This window comes from Melopsittacus undulatus, chromosome 3 (assembly GCF_012275295.1).
Source record: "Melopsittacus undulatus isolate bMelUnd1 chromosome 3, bMelUnd1.mat.Z, whole genome shotgun sequence".
Lineage (NCBI taxonomy): Eukaryota > Metazoa > Chordata > Aves > Psittaciformes > Psittaculidae > Melopsittacus > Melopsittacus undulatus.
In genome coordinates this window covers 8,323,500-8,338,350 of record NC_047529.1, presented here as the reverse complement: position 1 = coordinate 8,338,350, position 14,851 = coordinate 8,323,500, and the positions used below count along the sequence as shown (strand labels likewise).

Sequence of the window (14,851 nt, the reverse complement as noted above, 5' to 3'; positions counted from 1 at the left end):
TTGGATAAGAAGAACGAGGGTCCGCATGTGTGTTTTCATCTACACTGGTGCCATGGGAAGAAAAAAAGCCACCTTCCTGACCTTTGCAGTATCTTCTATTGATTCAGTCTTGAAACAAGTGACAGCACAAAGAGCATATAACATCCTGTGTGCATTGCGTGTTCTCTGTGATACCTGTGGATTGCATATTTGGGAGTATTCTTTGCCAGATGATAGATGTCTGGGATTTAGTACTGGTACAGCTGCTGGGGTGGGTTTTGTAACATCCTTGGTGCAGAGATGGGATCAACTCCTTTTTTGTCCTCCAAGGTGCAAAGTTCCTGTTCTCACCCTTTGCTGGTGCTGTCCAAAAATCCCTCCGAAGAATCAGTTCACATTCCACCATCAAGTGAACAATATTAAGTGAGGACCCAGTTGGTTGCACTGGTGATCCCATGGCCAAGCTGAAATGTGCCTTGGTGACAACCAAAACAAACCCCACACAATCAGCGCAGTGAGGAGGGAATAAACACACAAGTGGCATTACCTTGGCTTCAGGACAAGCTTTATTAATGTTTCACTTTAACAAACATCATAGTATGAAGGCATCAGTTCTTTAAGTTCTCCAATACGTGGCACAGACAAAGGAAAAATAAGACTTAGAGGCAAAATGAGCATGTGAGTGGGAGAGTAACAGAAGAGGCATGTGTTAATTGATAGAGGTGCTAGACCATCTATTAGAAGACATTTTGCAAGCAACAGTCGACACTTCTTTGCACTGAAGTAAAAACATACTTTTGGATCAATAAAATTACTTTCTTTTTATTATTATTTTCTTAAAATGTTCCTTTGTATCACAAATGTCAGGGTAAGGCAGATCCTGGATGAACCCTATGAAAAAAAAACCCTTATTCCCAAGAAAATAGATCTGCATACTCTGCTAAGTTTGTAATTCCAAAAGCAAAGCCAGCATGCACTGCATATAGAGAAAAGTCTTTGTTGTTGTTGTTGTTTTAATTATATTTTTATTCAAGTGCCTAAAGCAGAACAGTGTTAATTCACAGAGAGGCTTTCTCAGTGCTTTAGAGAAAGATTGACAATTAGTTGCAGCAAACGTGTGACCTGTTATTACAGACTCTCTCAAACATCCCCTTTGGATGTCTGTGTGGAAGGAAACCCATTCGTCACTGCAGCAGTCACAGCCTGAGGAATATTGTGCCTAATGGTAGGGATGAGTACGAAACAACCATCAAGTAGAGCCTGATACTCTGTATGCAAACATCAGCACCAAAGGGCTGCTAGTTCCTTTACGCCACCAACTGCAACTGCAGTTTGGGTTTAAACCAAAATCCTTGGCATAACTCCCTGTGGGGTGATTTGATGTGAATTTTGCTCTTCCATAAAATCATCTCCCTGCACCTCTGCAGCTCCAGCAAGAATGGTGGAGACTGCATCGAGGAGCACAGCTCCAGCCCCAACTACTGACTGAGCTGAAGAACTCATGCTGCCAAACTACACTCACTTTATGACTAGTGAAAACACCCCACATCTCAAAGCAAAACACACCCAAAGAGACAAACCCTAGAGACACAGCTGCAAATTGTCCTGTAAGGACTTCATCAACTCCTATGTTTGCTTGCTTTACACTTTCCTACCTGGGCTTCATGCTTTGCTGCTCCATCCTTGGTTCATGGTTTCAAAGACTCACTGCTGTTTGAGGACCAAGTGTAATGAAGTTACTGTCAGGGATTAGTGTCTGATGTGATGCACCTGATGATCTATCTGCCTTGGATCTCCTCAACATTTCACACAGCTCAAAGTTGAGCTTGCCCAGTTCATTCCCCACCCTGCAGGCTTAATTCTCTCACTTACCTACATAGAGGGAGCCCTGCAGTCCTGGTCTTTCCATTGCACAAAATGGGAATTGAGAGGACAGATGCTCAGTGCATTTACTCCCCTTCCTCCTGAGGTATTTATCCACTCCTGCCCCACACATTAGGACAGGCTGTTTCAGTCAAAGTTAACCACTGTGGAAAATACACAGGAACATATGGGATGCACCCATGTAGATGTACTACCTGTAAGGTCTCCCACCTGAGGAGGACAAGGGCCAGAGGAGTAGCATTTAGCAAATTTATGTAAACTTAGCAATATTATAAATCCAATTTATAGGATTTTACACCAGCTCATTTACTCCTTCCACAGTCAATCCAATTCAGAGTTATACATTCACTCATCTCCAGGACAGATACATGATGATGAAGCTCCTCAAGATCTTCTGTAGCACAAGTACCACCTGGGCACACAGAAATATTCTTCTGATCCCACCACAAGCAAACATGGTGGAGCTACACATAAGGAAGCAGGGGGCTGCCTTTTTAGGGGCTGTGGTCTCCAAGTGAAATCTGGGGCTTTTCTTGCTTCCCTTTCTAATCCTTGTTTGTCATGACACCCTTTCTAACTAACCTGCTGCTGATGTGAGCCACCAACTGCTGTAGCCAGTACTAGGTGCATTATGGCCATATTTGACTTGCTGTTACACCAGAACATAATTTATCACCAAATCTAGCTGGGATAAACCCAAATCACAGGAGGACAGAGCTACATATTACCTTGGTTTTCACTTCCCTTCCCCCTTTTTTTTTGTTTTGGGCAGGTAGTAACCACCTATTTTGGGTTTCATGCATATTTTTGGGAAAAAAAGGACATAATTGATTAAATTCCTTATGTAATGATCAAATTATCAGCCGCATTTTAAAACAACCTGGACACGGGTTGTGTGCTCTTCCACAGAGTGTACTGTCTATCGGTTTTGGTTACAGCATGGTTGGGAAATGTATGTGAAACCCTTTTGTTCCTTTTCTAAAACTCTCAGCGCAGCATTTGCTGGCAGAACAATTGACATATGGTGAGACAAAATAGCTGCTAATTGCTTTTTTGTAAAAATTAAAAAAAAGGAAGAGATCATGCATATGCAGTAGAAGATATAATGAGGGCTCACACAAGATACGGTGTGAAGTTGTTAAAGCCAGGAGCTGTATTTAAAGACGCCTTGAATGCAGAATGCCTGTTATCCTCTGTCGCTTGCAGGATTGAGGAGGTGTCTGTTGCCTACCCATACCTACAGCTCATCTTTCAGCACTGATTTTATGGGAAAGAGCAGGAAAGATTTGCTCGAGGCCCATTGAGTTATTCATGTGTAGGACCCACAGAAGGAGACGGCACAGTGCAGGCTGGTCATAGTTTAGCTTTCTCATGCCAGAGGAAAGGGAAAGGACAGTGCCACAGGCGATCCTGAGGCATTGGGATGATTGAGTTAATGTGCAAACTGCTTCTAGCACAGACTCAAGGGAATCCGGCCAGTGCCTCTTCTAGCAGCGAGGGTTTGGACATGGTGACCTGCTGTCTGGTGCCGCCAGGAGCTGCCCATTGACAAGCCTGGAGGTGGGCAACGTGCAGGGCTGTCTGTATCAATATCTCTGAGATTCTGGAGCATCTACTGTTTCAAATCTCTAGCACAAGGAGGGTGGTTGTTTATCAGTGTGTGCAGATTATAATCCTTTGTGGCAGCTCATGTTCTCGAAGATTTCCATTTATATCCTAAGGAAGAGTTAGAAAAAAAGGAAGCAGGGGAAGGAGAAAGCTGGCTCCTAGAGGTTGCCTGCAGACAGTACTGCAACTGGGAAACAAGATAGAGATGCTAGAAAAGGGGTGGGCCTGGAAACAGGCTACTCATGATACAATGCAGGAGGAAAAGAGACCCAATATAAGACAGGGACCACAGTTCAGAAGAAACTGTTGTAATTGCAAGGATAATTGCAAAACATTGTTAGAACTCGGAACTCGTGTTTCTTTCTAACAGGCTTACAGAACGAAATGCAATGAAGAACAAAGAGAAATTAAAGCAAAGAGTCATTCCCCCAAAGCTCCCTCCCTCCCAACCCGTGGAGCATCTCTGCGTGCTCTTTTCTGCCAAGAATGATGCCGTAGGATGTCAGCGCCTGCCCGTCGGGTTTCTTCGGGTATCTCCCCTCCTGCATCCTTCCTTAGGCACAGTGGGGGAGAGAAAAGATAGGAAACAAAAAGGAAACAAAAGGCACAATTTCACATGTCTGCACAGAACCCAGGCCTCATCTTTCTAGTATGTATCTATGGTTTCTTTTTCTGTCACACGCAGCACATATATGTTTCACACTGTTTATATGTAACAGTCACTATTATCTCTATAGCAAATTGTGATCATAAGGATTTCTTGCACCATGCTATCTAGCCTGGTATCAGAGACCCCCAGCTCTGGTGGGTGCTTTGGTGCTAGATCACGTACGTTAAACCCAACACATGAAAATACTAAACAGACTCAGCAAAGGGACCTCCTTGGCTCTGAAAGACCCTAATGAGACCCTTTGAAATTGATCAGGCTGATCAACCCTCCCCAGGGACCTGTTCCCTGCAATTAAAGCAGAGGCATCAGTGTCAGGAGGACTTCGATAGAGAGGTGCAAAGGATTTGATGGCTGCTTCTAATCCTACGCATGCCATTAAAATGCTGAGGAAGAGATGGTGTGCCCCAGCTCGAGCCTCTTTGCTTTACAAAGGTGCCAGCAGAGCCAGGTCTTCAAGTGGAATTGAAGAGACTTATTAATTGATTGCTAATTGTGATATTACTCCTGTGAACTCTGCCTTCGTAAAGCAACAATTATTCCAGCTCGAAGTATTCACAGATATTCATTTCCATGGGAAAATGCAGCATGAAACAGACCTACAGGCCATGTGAAAGGAGTAAAAATCATCAGATAATTCTTTTAAATTGCAGAAGGGTATTAACCTTTCCATGTATTCTTAAACAGAGATTCCATTAATTCCACTTCCTTTTTTGATTGAACATCCAACCAGAAGCTAGGGGAAAAGGAAGATTTGTGGAAGCTGTATTTTAATGGTGAGGGCTCTTTCTAGTTTTGCTTCAGTACTTTTTACCAGGGACCCCATCAGGCCTATTTCTCACACCAGCAGTACAGCAGCGTACTGCCTATGTGCTGACAAGGACAAAGGGCTAGGCTCAGTAATAAGACCTTGTATTTTAAATCCCTGTGATACAGCTGCTGCCACTGTAAAGCTGCTAGATTTGGTCTTGAGCTACATGAAATTCCATTATAAGAATAAATAACACATTTTGCTGTATGTGATATTGGCATCTCACAACAACACTACACCAAAGGAAGCGCTGTGCATTAATGCTTAAAAACTACTTTCGAAAGAGAAATGACAACTGTTTCTTGTTGTAATTGGGGAAGAGCCTCAGACTTCTGTCTCCCTACCAAATTATCTGTTTTTATCTAGGGGTGCGGCTGTTTATGTCTGTGACAAACTCTGCTGCAATAATCACCATCGCATGCTCCTGCCATAGCGCTACCATTTAGCATATAAAGCCATAAAAAGCTCCAAAAGGCAGCAGAGCTCCAGAAGGCAGCTCGCTGACTTTGCCTTGTTTTTCAGTGCTATTGCTACATGTGACGTTAAGGCATTGGAGAGCCAAAGGCAATAAACCCCTTGTGACGTGAACTGTTATTCCCAGAATACAGATCGTACAGAACTGAGCTTGGTTCCAACCACTATAAATTGCCTGTCATTTTCCTAAGCAATGCCAAAATTTGTTCATTCGGTTACCCTTCTATTCCTTTTCTTGGTGCTGTCTTGCCTTCTCATGATCTAAGACTGTGTACTGTCTAAATCTATTACAGTTGCAGACTGCTACTATAATATTTACTTGACAAATCAGGTCTACTGGGTGCCTTCATTTTTTGGTGTAATATGGGCTGTATTAGACAAGTTTTTCTTTCCCTTTGAATTCTGTCTTCCTCTTTTTCTTTTGGTAAATTCTATCTAAAAAAAATACAGTAATTTTTAAAGCATGTTTTTCAAGCAGAAACCAAATGGAAAATGGTGTGGGTGTGTGTAATAGCCATAAAGGTCTTACCTGTTACTTAAGCTTCCCTCTCTGTTTCCTTAGGATCATTTATACTTTCAACTTGACTATTCATTTCAGCTGAAAACAAAATGAGACAGTCATCAAATTGTATTCATGATACTTAAGTTTATCACATTGAGTAATAACTGCTTCAAACCCAAAGGGGATATTTATTGCATTAAAAACTCTATGCCATAAATCCATGAAAGGTCTCTTGGGGCAGTCCTCCTAACATGTAGTTCCATGGAAAGCCTGATGAGCAGTGCTGCCAGGGTACAGGCTCCAGCATTGCTAGAAACACCAACTTCTGGATCTGGATTTTCCCTTGAGTCTTCATCACCCAGTCTGAATTTGGCACCCAACCGAGGTGTCCAGCTCAAGGGAAGATGGAGGGAAGAACAGCCAAAAAGTCAATAACTATGCTACTTCCAGGCAGGCAGTATGATGTCCTTCTGACTCTATATCATGTCAATACACCTGTTAGGGTTTTGATGGATTATTTGTAAATTATTCATTATCTATATGCAGAACAGATAATGTAATGGTTTCCTGGATGTACGCAATTTATAATAAGAAAAGTATCTGCTCCTGATTATGGTGCTCTGATGAACATCGCGTTTAGCAATGTTGTGTTCTTTACCCACATTTGCATAGCAAAGACAGGATGCTTAACAAAAAATCACTAAGTGAAGGCTGCTGCACACTGACAAAAGCAGCCTCTCCCAGCCTCTTTATGCTGGCCAGCTTCACTGGTTGGGTTTTCTGAAAATACCATAAAGCCTCACTCATGCTTTACAGAGCGCTCCTGCAGAATGAAGCTTGGTTTGAAAACTGTGGTTAGGCTCTGTCAGCATCCCAGACGAGTACACCTCCTTCTCCTTCCTTACCTACAGCTACGAGCAGTTGACCCCGCCACGCTGATAGCACGTCACATAGAGGGAGATGCTTCATGGGTAACGTGAAAGCACATGGGAGCCCCAGTGGTGCAAGAGCAATCACTGGGTCCCCCAATTTCACAGTGGAAATGGCAGCCAGGCATCAACATCACTAAGTGTGCACACTGCAACAGGGAGGTGGCTCGTGATTGCTAATGCACCAGCAGGTTTCACTATTAGCTTTATCCTATGTGTTTGTGACTATGTTCAGCTCTTTGTATTAATGCTGGTAGGGACAGGAAGGTCTAACTGAAAAATAAGCTTCTGCAGACCATTGGGTGAACCCCCAACAACAGATGTCACTGCAAGGCCACCTCCACAATCCTCTATATTTAGCTGTAAAATAACATGGTAGCGAAGCACCTACCACAAGAGCAGATGGAAGAGCTGCCACCGCACACGGTGGGATGTGAGTCACAGCCCTTGTGGCCTCCCAGCATGAGTTAGTGTCAGAACGATGCTGTTAGCCCTGAGCACGCTACATCTGATCACATAGAGAGACAAGAGTGGCCTTCTCCCCACTAAACAATGCTTTTAGAGGTGTTAAACTGCTGCCTTACGTTAGAGGTGTTTTTGCACCTACCATAATATGCTACAACAGCCAGCAGCTCAGTGAAGTACCTGAAGTTCAAGGAGGCTGTGTATCTCCTAAATTCAGTTTTACCTGCTGCCCCTTCTGCAGCTGTACATGGGGCTTTTTATGACAGAAATGGACATTCCCGTGCAATGGAATCAGACAATCTTCTGCACTCTGTTTTCCCTTTAATTTTGACCTGCTGGGGAAGACCTATCTGTACCTCCTCTCTCAATGTATAAGCTGCTTAACAGTTCTTAAATTATGTCCAAGGAAGGACTTCACCCAAAAGCAAGCAGGTTCTCTGCAGAGGAAAGGAAATAACACAGCAAATAGTTCTCATCCATCAACATGCTGCGGTTGCTGCTGAGCCGGTGGATGTGCGTCGGCAGCAAGTCATCCTGCCTCTCCCCTACAACAAAGCTATGTGCTTAAAGGTCAGCTAGCCAGGAGTCACAGCGTGTCATCTAAGTAGAGAAGACAGGCAAAGAGGAGACTGCAAAACCAAGTTTGGTCATCTACGAGAGAGCGAGTGCATTTCCTTACCCCAGGATATTATGCTGTAGACCTGGCTGATAGATGACACTAAAATATTACTGTCTTGATTGAAATAGGAGCTTGGTCAGACTGCTAATTGCAAACATAACCTATTTATTCAGCCACTTGCTAAACAATGTTTCTCGCTTGCATCCACATAGCTTGGCTATAGCACATTCAGCTGTAACTCCAGACTGCCTGGAAAGAAAACCATCTATCTTGAATTCAACCTGCTGTGCGGTGATGAAACACATGCACCTGTTTACTTGGTAGTTACTTGTTTCCTGGATTTTACATCAACACCATAACGAGCATAAGGGTGTTAGCTGTTGAGATCCTGCTTTTATATAGCTTTGGTGAATCACATGAAGGTCAGGTTGCTGATGGTGCATTCATCAGCTTGCACAAGCTTATGAGAAAAAGAAATAGGAAATTTCAGGTTTGACACTGCCTTCATCTTTTTCTTTCCTCCTATTGTGTCAGCAAGTCAGGATGCAGCTTTCCACAAGCTTGAAATAATAAAGAAGAATGAATAACCCCATTATGAAAGGAGTGACGGGTTTGATCTGCCTAATACCAGCGGGAAAGTAACATCTGCCTTAGTAATCTTTAAAGCTTTGGTTGCATGAAAACAAAAAAGAGGAGAATAAAAAACACTGCTGGCAGGGAAAAAACATCTAGAAAGCCAATCACAAAAGGCGGGGTTTGCCTTCATTAAAAAACACTAATCACCTAATCTGTCCTGGGTACAAGGAGTTTAATACCTAGGGGTTTTCACTCCGATGGCCAATGGAGATTGCCAGTAGCAACCTGTATCTTTGTATACTTGCCTCTATTCATGCTTACGGGCCCACCCTCGGACAGCTTTCCCAATGGAGAATCACACACACCTTTCAAATAATAGTAATTTCTGAAATGTATCACTACTACAGCCCTGCCCACTAGATGAACCAATACTGAGATCCACCCATGCTGCCTAAACCCTCTGCGTTTCTAAAGTGCTTTTTGCTGTGACATGGTACATGAAATTAAAACACAAGAGCCAGGCTGCCAAGAGGTACCTGGTGATATATGCTTGTGCTTTCAGCTGTGAAGCGATGAGGTCTCCTGGGGCAGAAAGAAGGGGACCAGAGAAAAAATAGGCAATTTACATAAAAATTACTGTTAAAAAGAACCTTTTTCTTGCTTCCTTTTTTTTTTTTTTTAAAATCTCAGCTAGTACCCAGTATATTAAAAAATGTTAGGGCTTCTTTTTCAGCAAAATTTAACCCTTCAGATAAAACAGAGCACGGGAGTTTGATCCTGCCTCTGTTCTGGTTTTTTTTAATAGATAATATATGTCCACAAGAAAAATCACCCTGTAATATAAGCCCAAAAGCAATTCAAGCTGTAGTGAAATGCAGGCTTCCCTGAACAGCAGAGCACTTTTCTGCACCCATAGCAAACACCCTTTTCCTGCCCTTTCATATAACTTGGAAAGTTCACAGAAAAGGAAGTTAAAAGATGTGTTACATGTAGAGAAGATCTTATAGGATAAGCAAGTCTGGAAACAAAAAAACCTATCAAGATCATAATTTCAGAAGCTGTCGTCTGATCCAGCTGTGCTGTGCTATGGCGCATGTTACAGTGGATATATGATCACTTTTCTTTCCAGTGGGAAATCCCTTTAGATGTTCTTTTAGTAAATTTGGACTTGGTTTCACTAAGCAGCCCAGACCCTTCCAAGGCTTCAAAACTGAAGTATTTTAATGGGACTATGACTTTTTGGTGTGTTTGTTCAGAGGATGAGGAGAGAAGGCTGGTTTGGCTTTATTCTGCACGCTTACTAGTAACAGCATTATCTCTAGTATGTTTTTGCAAAGGAAATCAATTATACATGCTTTCTTTCCCTGTGCTTGCAAAAACTTCCCTACAGGCCAGTATCGAAATCAGCCACTGATTCAAACGCTGCAGCACGATCTGACATCAGAGAAAGGAATCAGCATTAGGTTCCTTGTGTAACTAATAGCAAAAAGAATATAACTGTTCTGTCTTCGAGATGCAGAAGAAGAGTATGCCTTGAATTTCTATTATGTCAGTGGTGAAGAGGGTAAAGGAAGAGTTAAAAATCAGCCTTGGCTATAAAGTCTACAGTAATAAAAGAAGGACTGTAACCCCAATTCCAAACCCACTGCCATTTGGAGCAGTAAAGAGGATGCTTTGTGTAAAACCCAAGAAAACTCCATATGTAGCTCTGTTAAGCTCTAAGGCCTGACTTAGAGGAGCGGTAAAGGGTCTGTTTCACCAAAAGTTCAGCCCCAGAATGTGGATCCCATCTGTTATTTCTTTACATACAGGAAGACCCTAGAAGGACAATTATTTTTGTTTATGAATATGTTATGCATTGCAGAGCTCAAGCAACATCCTGTTACTCAGCCTCTGCCAGGGCTCTGCCAGACAGCAGGGTCATCTGCTCACCAAGGTCAATGTCAAAACAATTTCATTTCCACATCAGGAGATCTGTGTTGATAATGTCCATAAACCTGACTGGAACTGCTGCTGGATCAACCCAATTGTGACAGCTTTATCAATAGTAAATGTCCTAGGGAGAGAATTTCCATCTGCTACCAGACTGAGCTATGCATGGACTCTGAAGGAGGAGGAGGAAGGGAAATCAGCTGTGAGCTAGAAGGAGGCCAACATACAAGGTCAGAGTGGTTATACACCCAACAACTGCCCACAATGGAGCCAGACACTAGCACAGAAATCTTAAGCAGTATCTTATGATTCCTGTGTGAAACCACACACATCTTGGGCAATTTGATATCCAGACCAAAATTACAATGGGCCTAAAGTATTTCTTAGTTAAAAGGCAGGCAGATTGAAGATACCAATGGAACACATAAAAAGAGTCAACTAGAAAATCAGCGCTACGGCACTGAAAGGTACTTCCAACAGACTTTCAAGACAGCAGAGATTGTGTCAACTTCAAGACTCAGCTGAAGAGATTATAAATGTAAGTCTTATTTTAGGGGAGAAGCAAACAAACAAGCCCCAGAAAGGCACACTATGTATCCGCTTCAGGACAATTACAATTTTAGAAGAGCATACCATCCTTATTTGAAACGTCTGCTGCTTCACATGCGAGGTCAACTTTCATAGGCTCTGCAGATGTTTCCTCTTTCTCTTGCATCCCTGTAAGAAAAAAACAAAGGAGAAAAATCAATACTTACAGTACCGATTAATGTATAATTCTCAGACTGTATATGATTGTTTCTTTCTTTTTCTTCTGGGATGCTCTTACCTTTATAGACTTCGCTGCTTTATAGCAGCAGCCATTAGAGAAAAGGGTAGAGAAAAGGATATAGGGGGGAGAAATATGGTTTGAAAATAATTGCTGCAATAGTTTTAGCAATCTACACTCTTTTCTAACCGGGATTGTTAAAACCACATCATGGTGTGTGCTTCTGCCTCCCTGCCATTCTTTTCTCATCATTTTTGAAGCATCCCTTATGCCCATAAAATGCAATATATGATGGGGACCTAATCACACTTTCTCTAGCTAGCAGAATAAAAATAGATACAGCGAGAGTTCAAATATTCCAGGTAGTCAGACACAAACTAGAATTTGAATTTAGGAAAATACATTTTATCTCAGTAACTCAACATTTTTATCTCTTCTGCCACAGGCTTGTCCGGAAGCTTAGATTCAATCTCCCAACAATATCTGAAATGGAAAAAAAACTTGTGGTTTTGCTGTTTTGTGCACATTTCTCCTAATATTCTGCCATTCAGAGTGCTGAGAAGGCAATTTTTGGTTAATTTCCATCACACTACTACCCTACTTTTGTGGCCGCTATAACGCCTGTTGCATCTAGCCTGCATTTGAACTACAGGGTGTCAGGCTACTGGTTGCTAAGCAATCTAGGCATTTGGGTGGTTATTATGAGGCTGCAAAGTGGACAGAGACATTGCAAAAATGGTTTACTCTTCAGCCGAAATAATTTAGCTCTTCAGCAATAGAGATGAAATGGTCACTGTGCCACAAACAGCTTCCCCTTTCTGTGGAAGTCTGGAGTTGTTTCTTAAGTGCACTTATTTAGTCCATAAACATGTATCAACCATTGAGATTTTCAAACAGTCTTCCTTCCAATTGCATCTGTCATGGAGATTCTAGTTTCCTCTGTGCTTGCTTTGTTGGCAATGTTATTCTCACAAGCAACTTTCAGTGCACCTACCAAGAATCCAAATGCTACAATAAGGACACAACACACAAAGAAACCAACCAAGAAAGCTCAGTTAGCCACCTTGGCAAGCGTAGGGGCAAGTGCAATGGATGACTTTACAGTGATGGAGATGTCACCCATCATTCTGATGGATCTTACTTCTGCAGAAATCCCTCAGTGGATCACCTTATCACCAGCTCCACCTCTTCCTCACAGGTTTAAAATCATCCCCCCAAACAGACAATCAAAATGCCTGTAAACATCTGTGACTACGAACCCTGTCTGTCAGTGAATGCCTGAGATGTCTCCTTTGTGGGTGCATCAAATCCCTGATGTTTCTCCTGGGAATTCAGGAGAGCGAGCATGGTTTTCCCTTGAGGTTTCATAGGCACCAACAGGCACAAGCTTTCCCAGCGCTTGTCCATAGCTCTTTTTGGGTTCAGGCAAAGGATAAATCCAGGTCACTCCATTGCAAAAGCGTGCGCACATGACAGGAACTTGTCAAGTACAAGAAGGTATGTTCAAAATCGCTGCCTGACTTCTCCTAGCAATACGAAATTGTGTTAGAATGAAAGCATTGTCTAATCAAGGAAGACACAATGAAGTTGTGCTCATTTGCTGGGGGAAACAGCTCAGTGAAAAGTAAAAGGTTGGAAAATCAAAGAGGCCCACCACAAGTGGAGTCTGGAGTGGACACAGCTCACCAAGACACTCACATGTCTGATGCAGTGATTTGGGATCCCTGCTAAATACAAAGGCACTCTCCAACTGGCAGCTAATGCCTCTGAATATGACTTCACCTCCTCTAAACCACTGTCTATTAACCAAATAAAGCAGACTATGTCTTGGCTCCCAGTCTCTCTAACAGCTAACGATACCCAGTTACTCTCTTCTTGTCAGCTCCTGAAGATTCCTGCATGAAGTTCCCAGGCCCTATCCCAAGATCTCCCATTAACTAGCCAGCATGCCTGGCTTCACCACGCTGCCAAAGGTTTCTTGCTTCCAATTTCAGAGCTCTCTCATGCAGCTGACAGGTGTGAAGGATTACTGGCACGGTGAGAGGTGGAGACAGAGACTCATTAAAGAGAAGACATTCTGTGCATATGTGTGCATGGGTACATGGGTGCACATGGGCTAATTAGGGCTGCCCTTGCAGAGACAAAAGCAGAAGGTGCTGAGGGCCCTCAATACCAAAAGCTAAAGGTTCCTTCTCGAGGTGAGACAGAGGCTGGAAAGAGTAACAGCAGCAGTAAATGTGCAAAATTACTTTCCAAGAGGTTTAGAGCCATAAACATTATCAGAGAGCACTAATGCCTGTTCTGCTTTTCCACCTTCTTCCAAGTGTGAATAGAGGATTCCCCATCCATTCTGAGAGGGAATTATGGCCGTATCAGGGGTTTTGTTTTATAGTGTATGTTGATTGTTGGATGCTGTCAGCAAGAAAGTGATAGAGAGAAACAATGTTCAGGGACAAACAAGGCAGAAGATATTTTAAACCTTAACAAAGCCAAGCACCACTGCAAACCTTGGGAAGAGGACTGCACATTATATCATCCAATTTTTGGGAAGACTTTCAAACTTGGTTAATATAAATCTTCATTTCTTCCCTTGCTGTTATTGTGGGAGGGGGACAGGAGCACTCACTGTACTGCCGTGCATGTGGAAAGGGTATTATCCAAAAAGCTTCTTCCCCACAGTGCAGTAAACTCGAGTGCCACACACAAATGAGCCCATTTCACATAAACAGCAGAACTCGATCAATACCAGAACCACGTTGACAACCAATTTATTCTAGAGGCCTCCTCTCACTCCCTTGTTTTGATTGCTTCAGGTTAGAGCACAAACAAGCAAAGTATTTCAGGTCTCCAAGCAGGAGCTGAGAGTTAGGGATGGGGAGGGAATCTGGGAGATACCACTTTCAATTTCAATTACCATTTCCAATTGCGCTCCTGACAGAACTTGTTACCTGAACCCTTTGCAGGCTGGTTACACAACCAGCCCTGCACTAAGTGACAACAGGCTTCCAGTGCGGGCAAGGATGGCTCCCAGCCCTTTGAAATGCATAAGACAGGTATATAGCAGGAAGATAGAAATCTTTGTACTGTTATTTCATCTTTATTTCATCTTTTTTCCTCCTTTATAGTCACAATCTGTCAATAGTTCCACGTGGTTGCAGCTAATATGCTGCTCTTTCTCTGGAGAAATGTGGTTCCGGATTCATGTATGAATCACAAGATTAACATGAAGATGTGGTGGTTGTTGGTATATTAGAATCAATTTAAAAAGTGCCCGAGTACAGAGGTCAGACATCTATTCTCTACACCCCTGAAAAATCTCAGTAAGTAAGAAGTGTAACCCTCCTCCTCCTTCTCCCTTTGCACAAGGTTTACATCTATTTCAAGTGATAAAAGCAGGCAACTATGCAGGCTGAGAAGCTGTAACACACAGCAATCTATAAAACTCATTTTTTACCTGATCATCAGCAAGGCTTTGCTGCGTACTGGAAAGCGCCTTTGTAATCAGGAGAGGGAGGCAGGCTCCTCTCCATGGTAATTCAAAGCAAAACCCCAAGGTAATCTCCCTAGAACTGATGAATCATTCCTGGAAGGTGCCTGAAGTGGGCTCCTGCTCTGAGCTGCCCCACTCAGCAGGAGCTG

At 42.8% G+C, this 14,851-nt stretch overlaps 1 protein-coding gene across 4 annotated transcripts in view; it reads right to left on the bottom strand.

Annotated features, from left to right (window-relative positions):
• Positions 1-527: 527 nt before the first annotated feature.
• Positions 528-14,851, bottom strand: part of MACROD2 (mono-ADP ribosylhydrolase 2) — an 882,506-nt gene continuing 868,182 nt past the window's right edge. For 3 of the 4 annotated variants that reach the window (XM_031047552.2, XM_031047556.2, XM_031047555.2), the window contains 3 exons: positions 11,080-11,163; positions 5,953-6,021; positions 528-4,024 (listed from right to left, as the gene is read on the bottom strand). In XM_031047552.2, coding sequence (XP_030903412.2) covers positions 5,960-6,021; positions 11,080-11,163 — 146 coding nt within the window. In that variant the 3' untranslated portion in view covers positions 528-4,024; positions 5,953-5,959. The remainder of the gene's footprint in view (positions 4,025-5,952; positions 6,022-11,079; positions 11,164-14,851) is intronic. The other variant, XM_031047553.2, reaches the window with a different exon arrangement.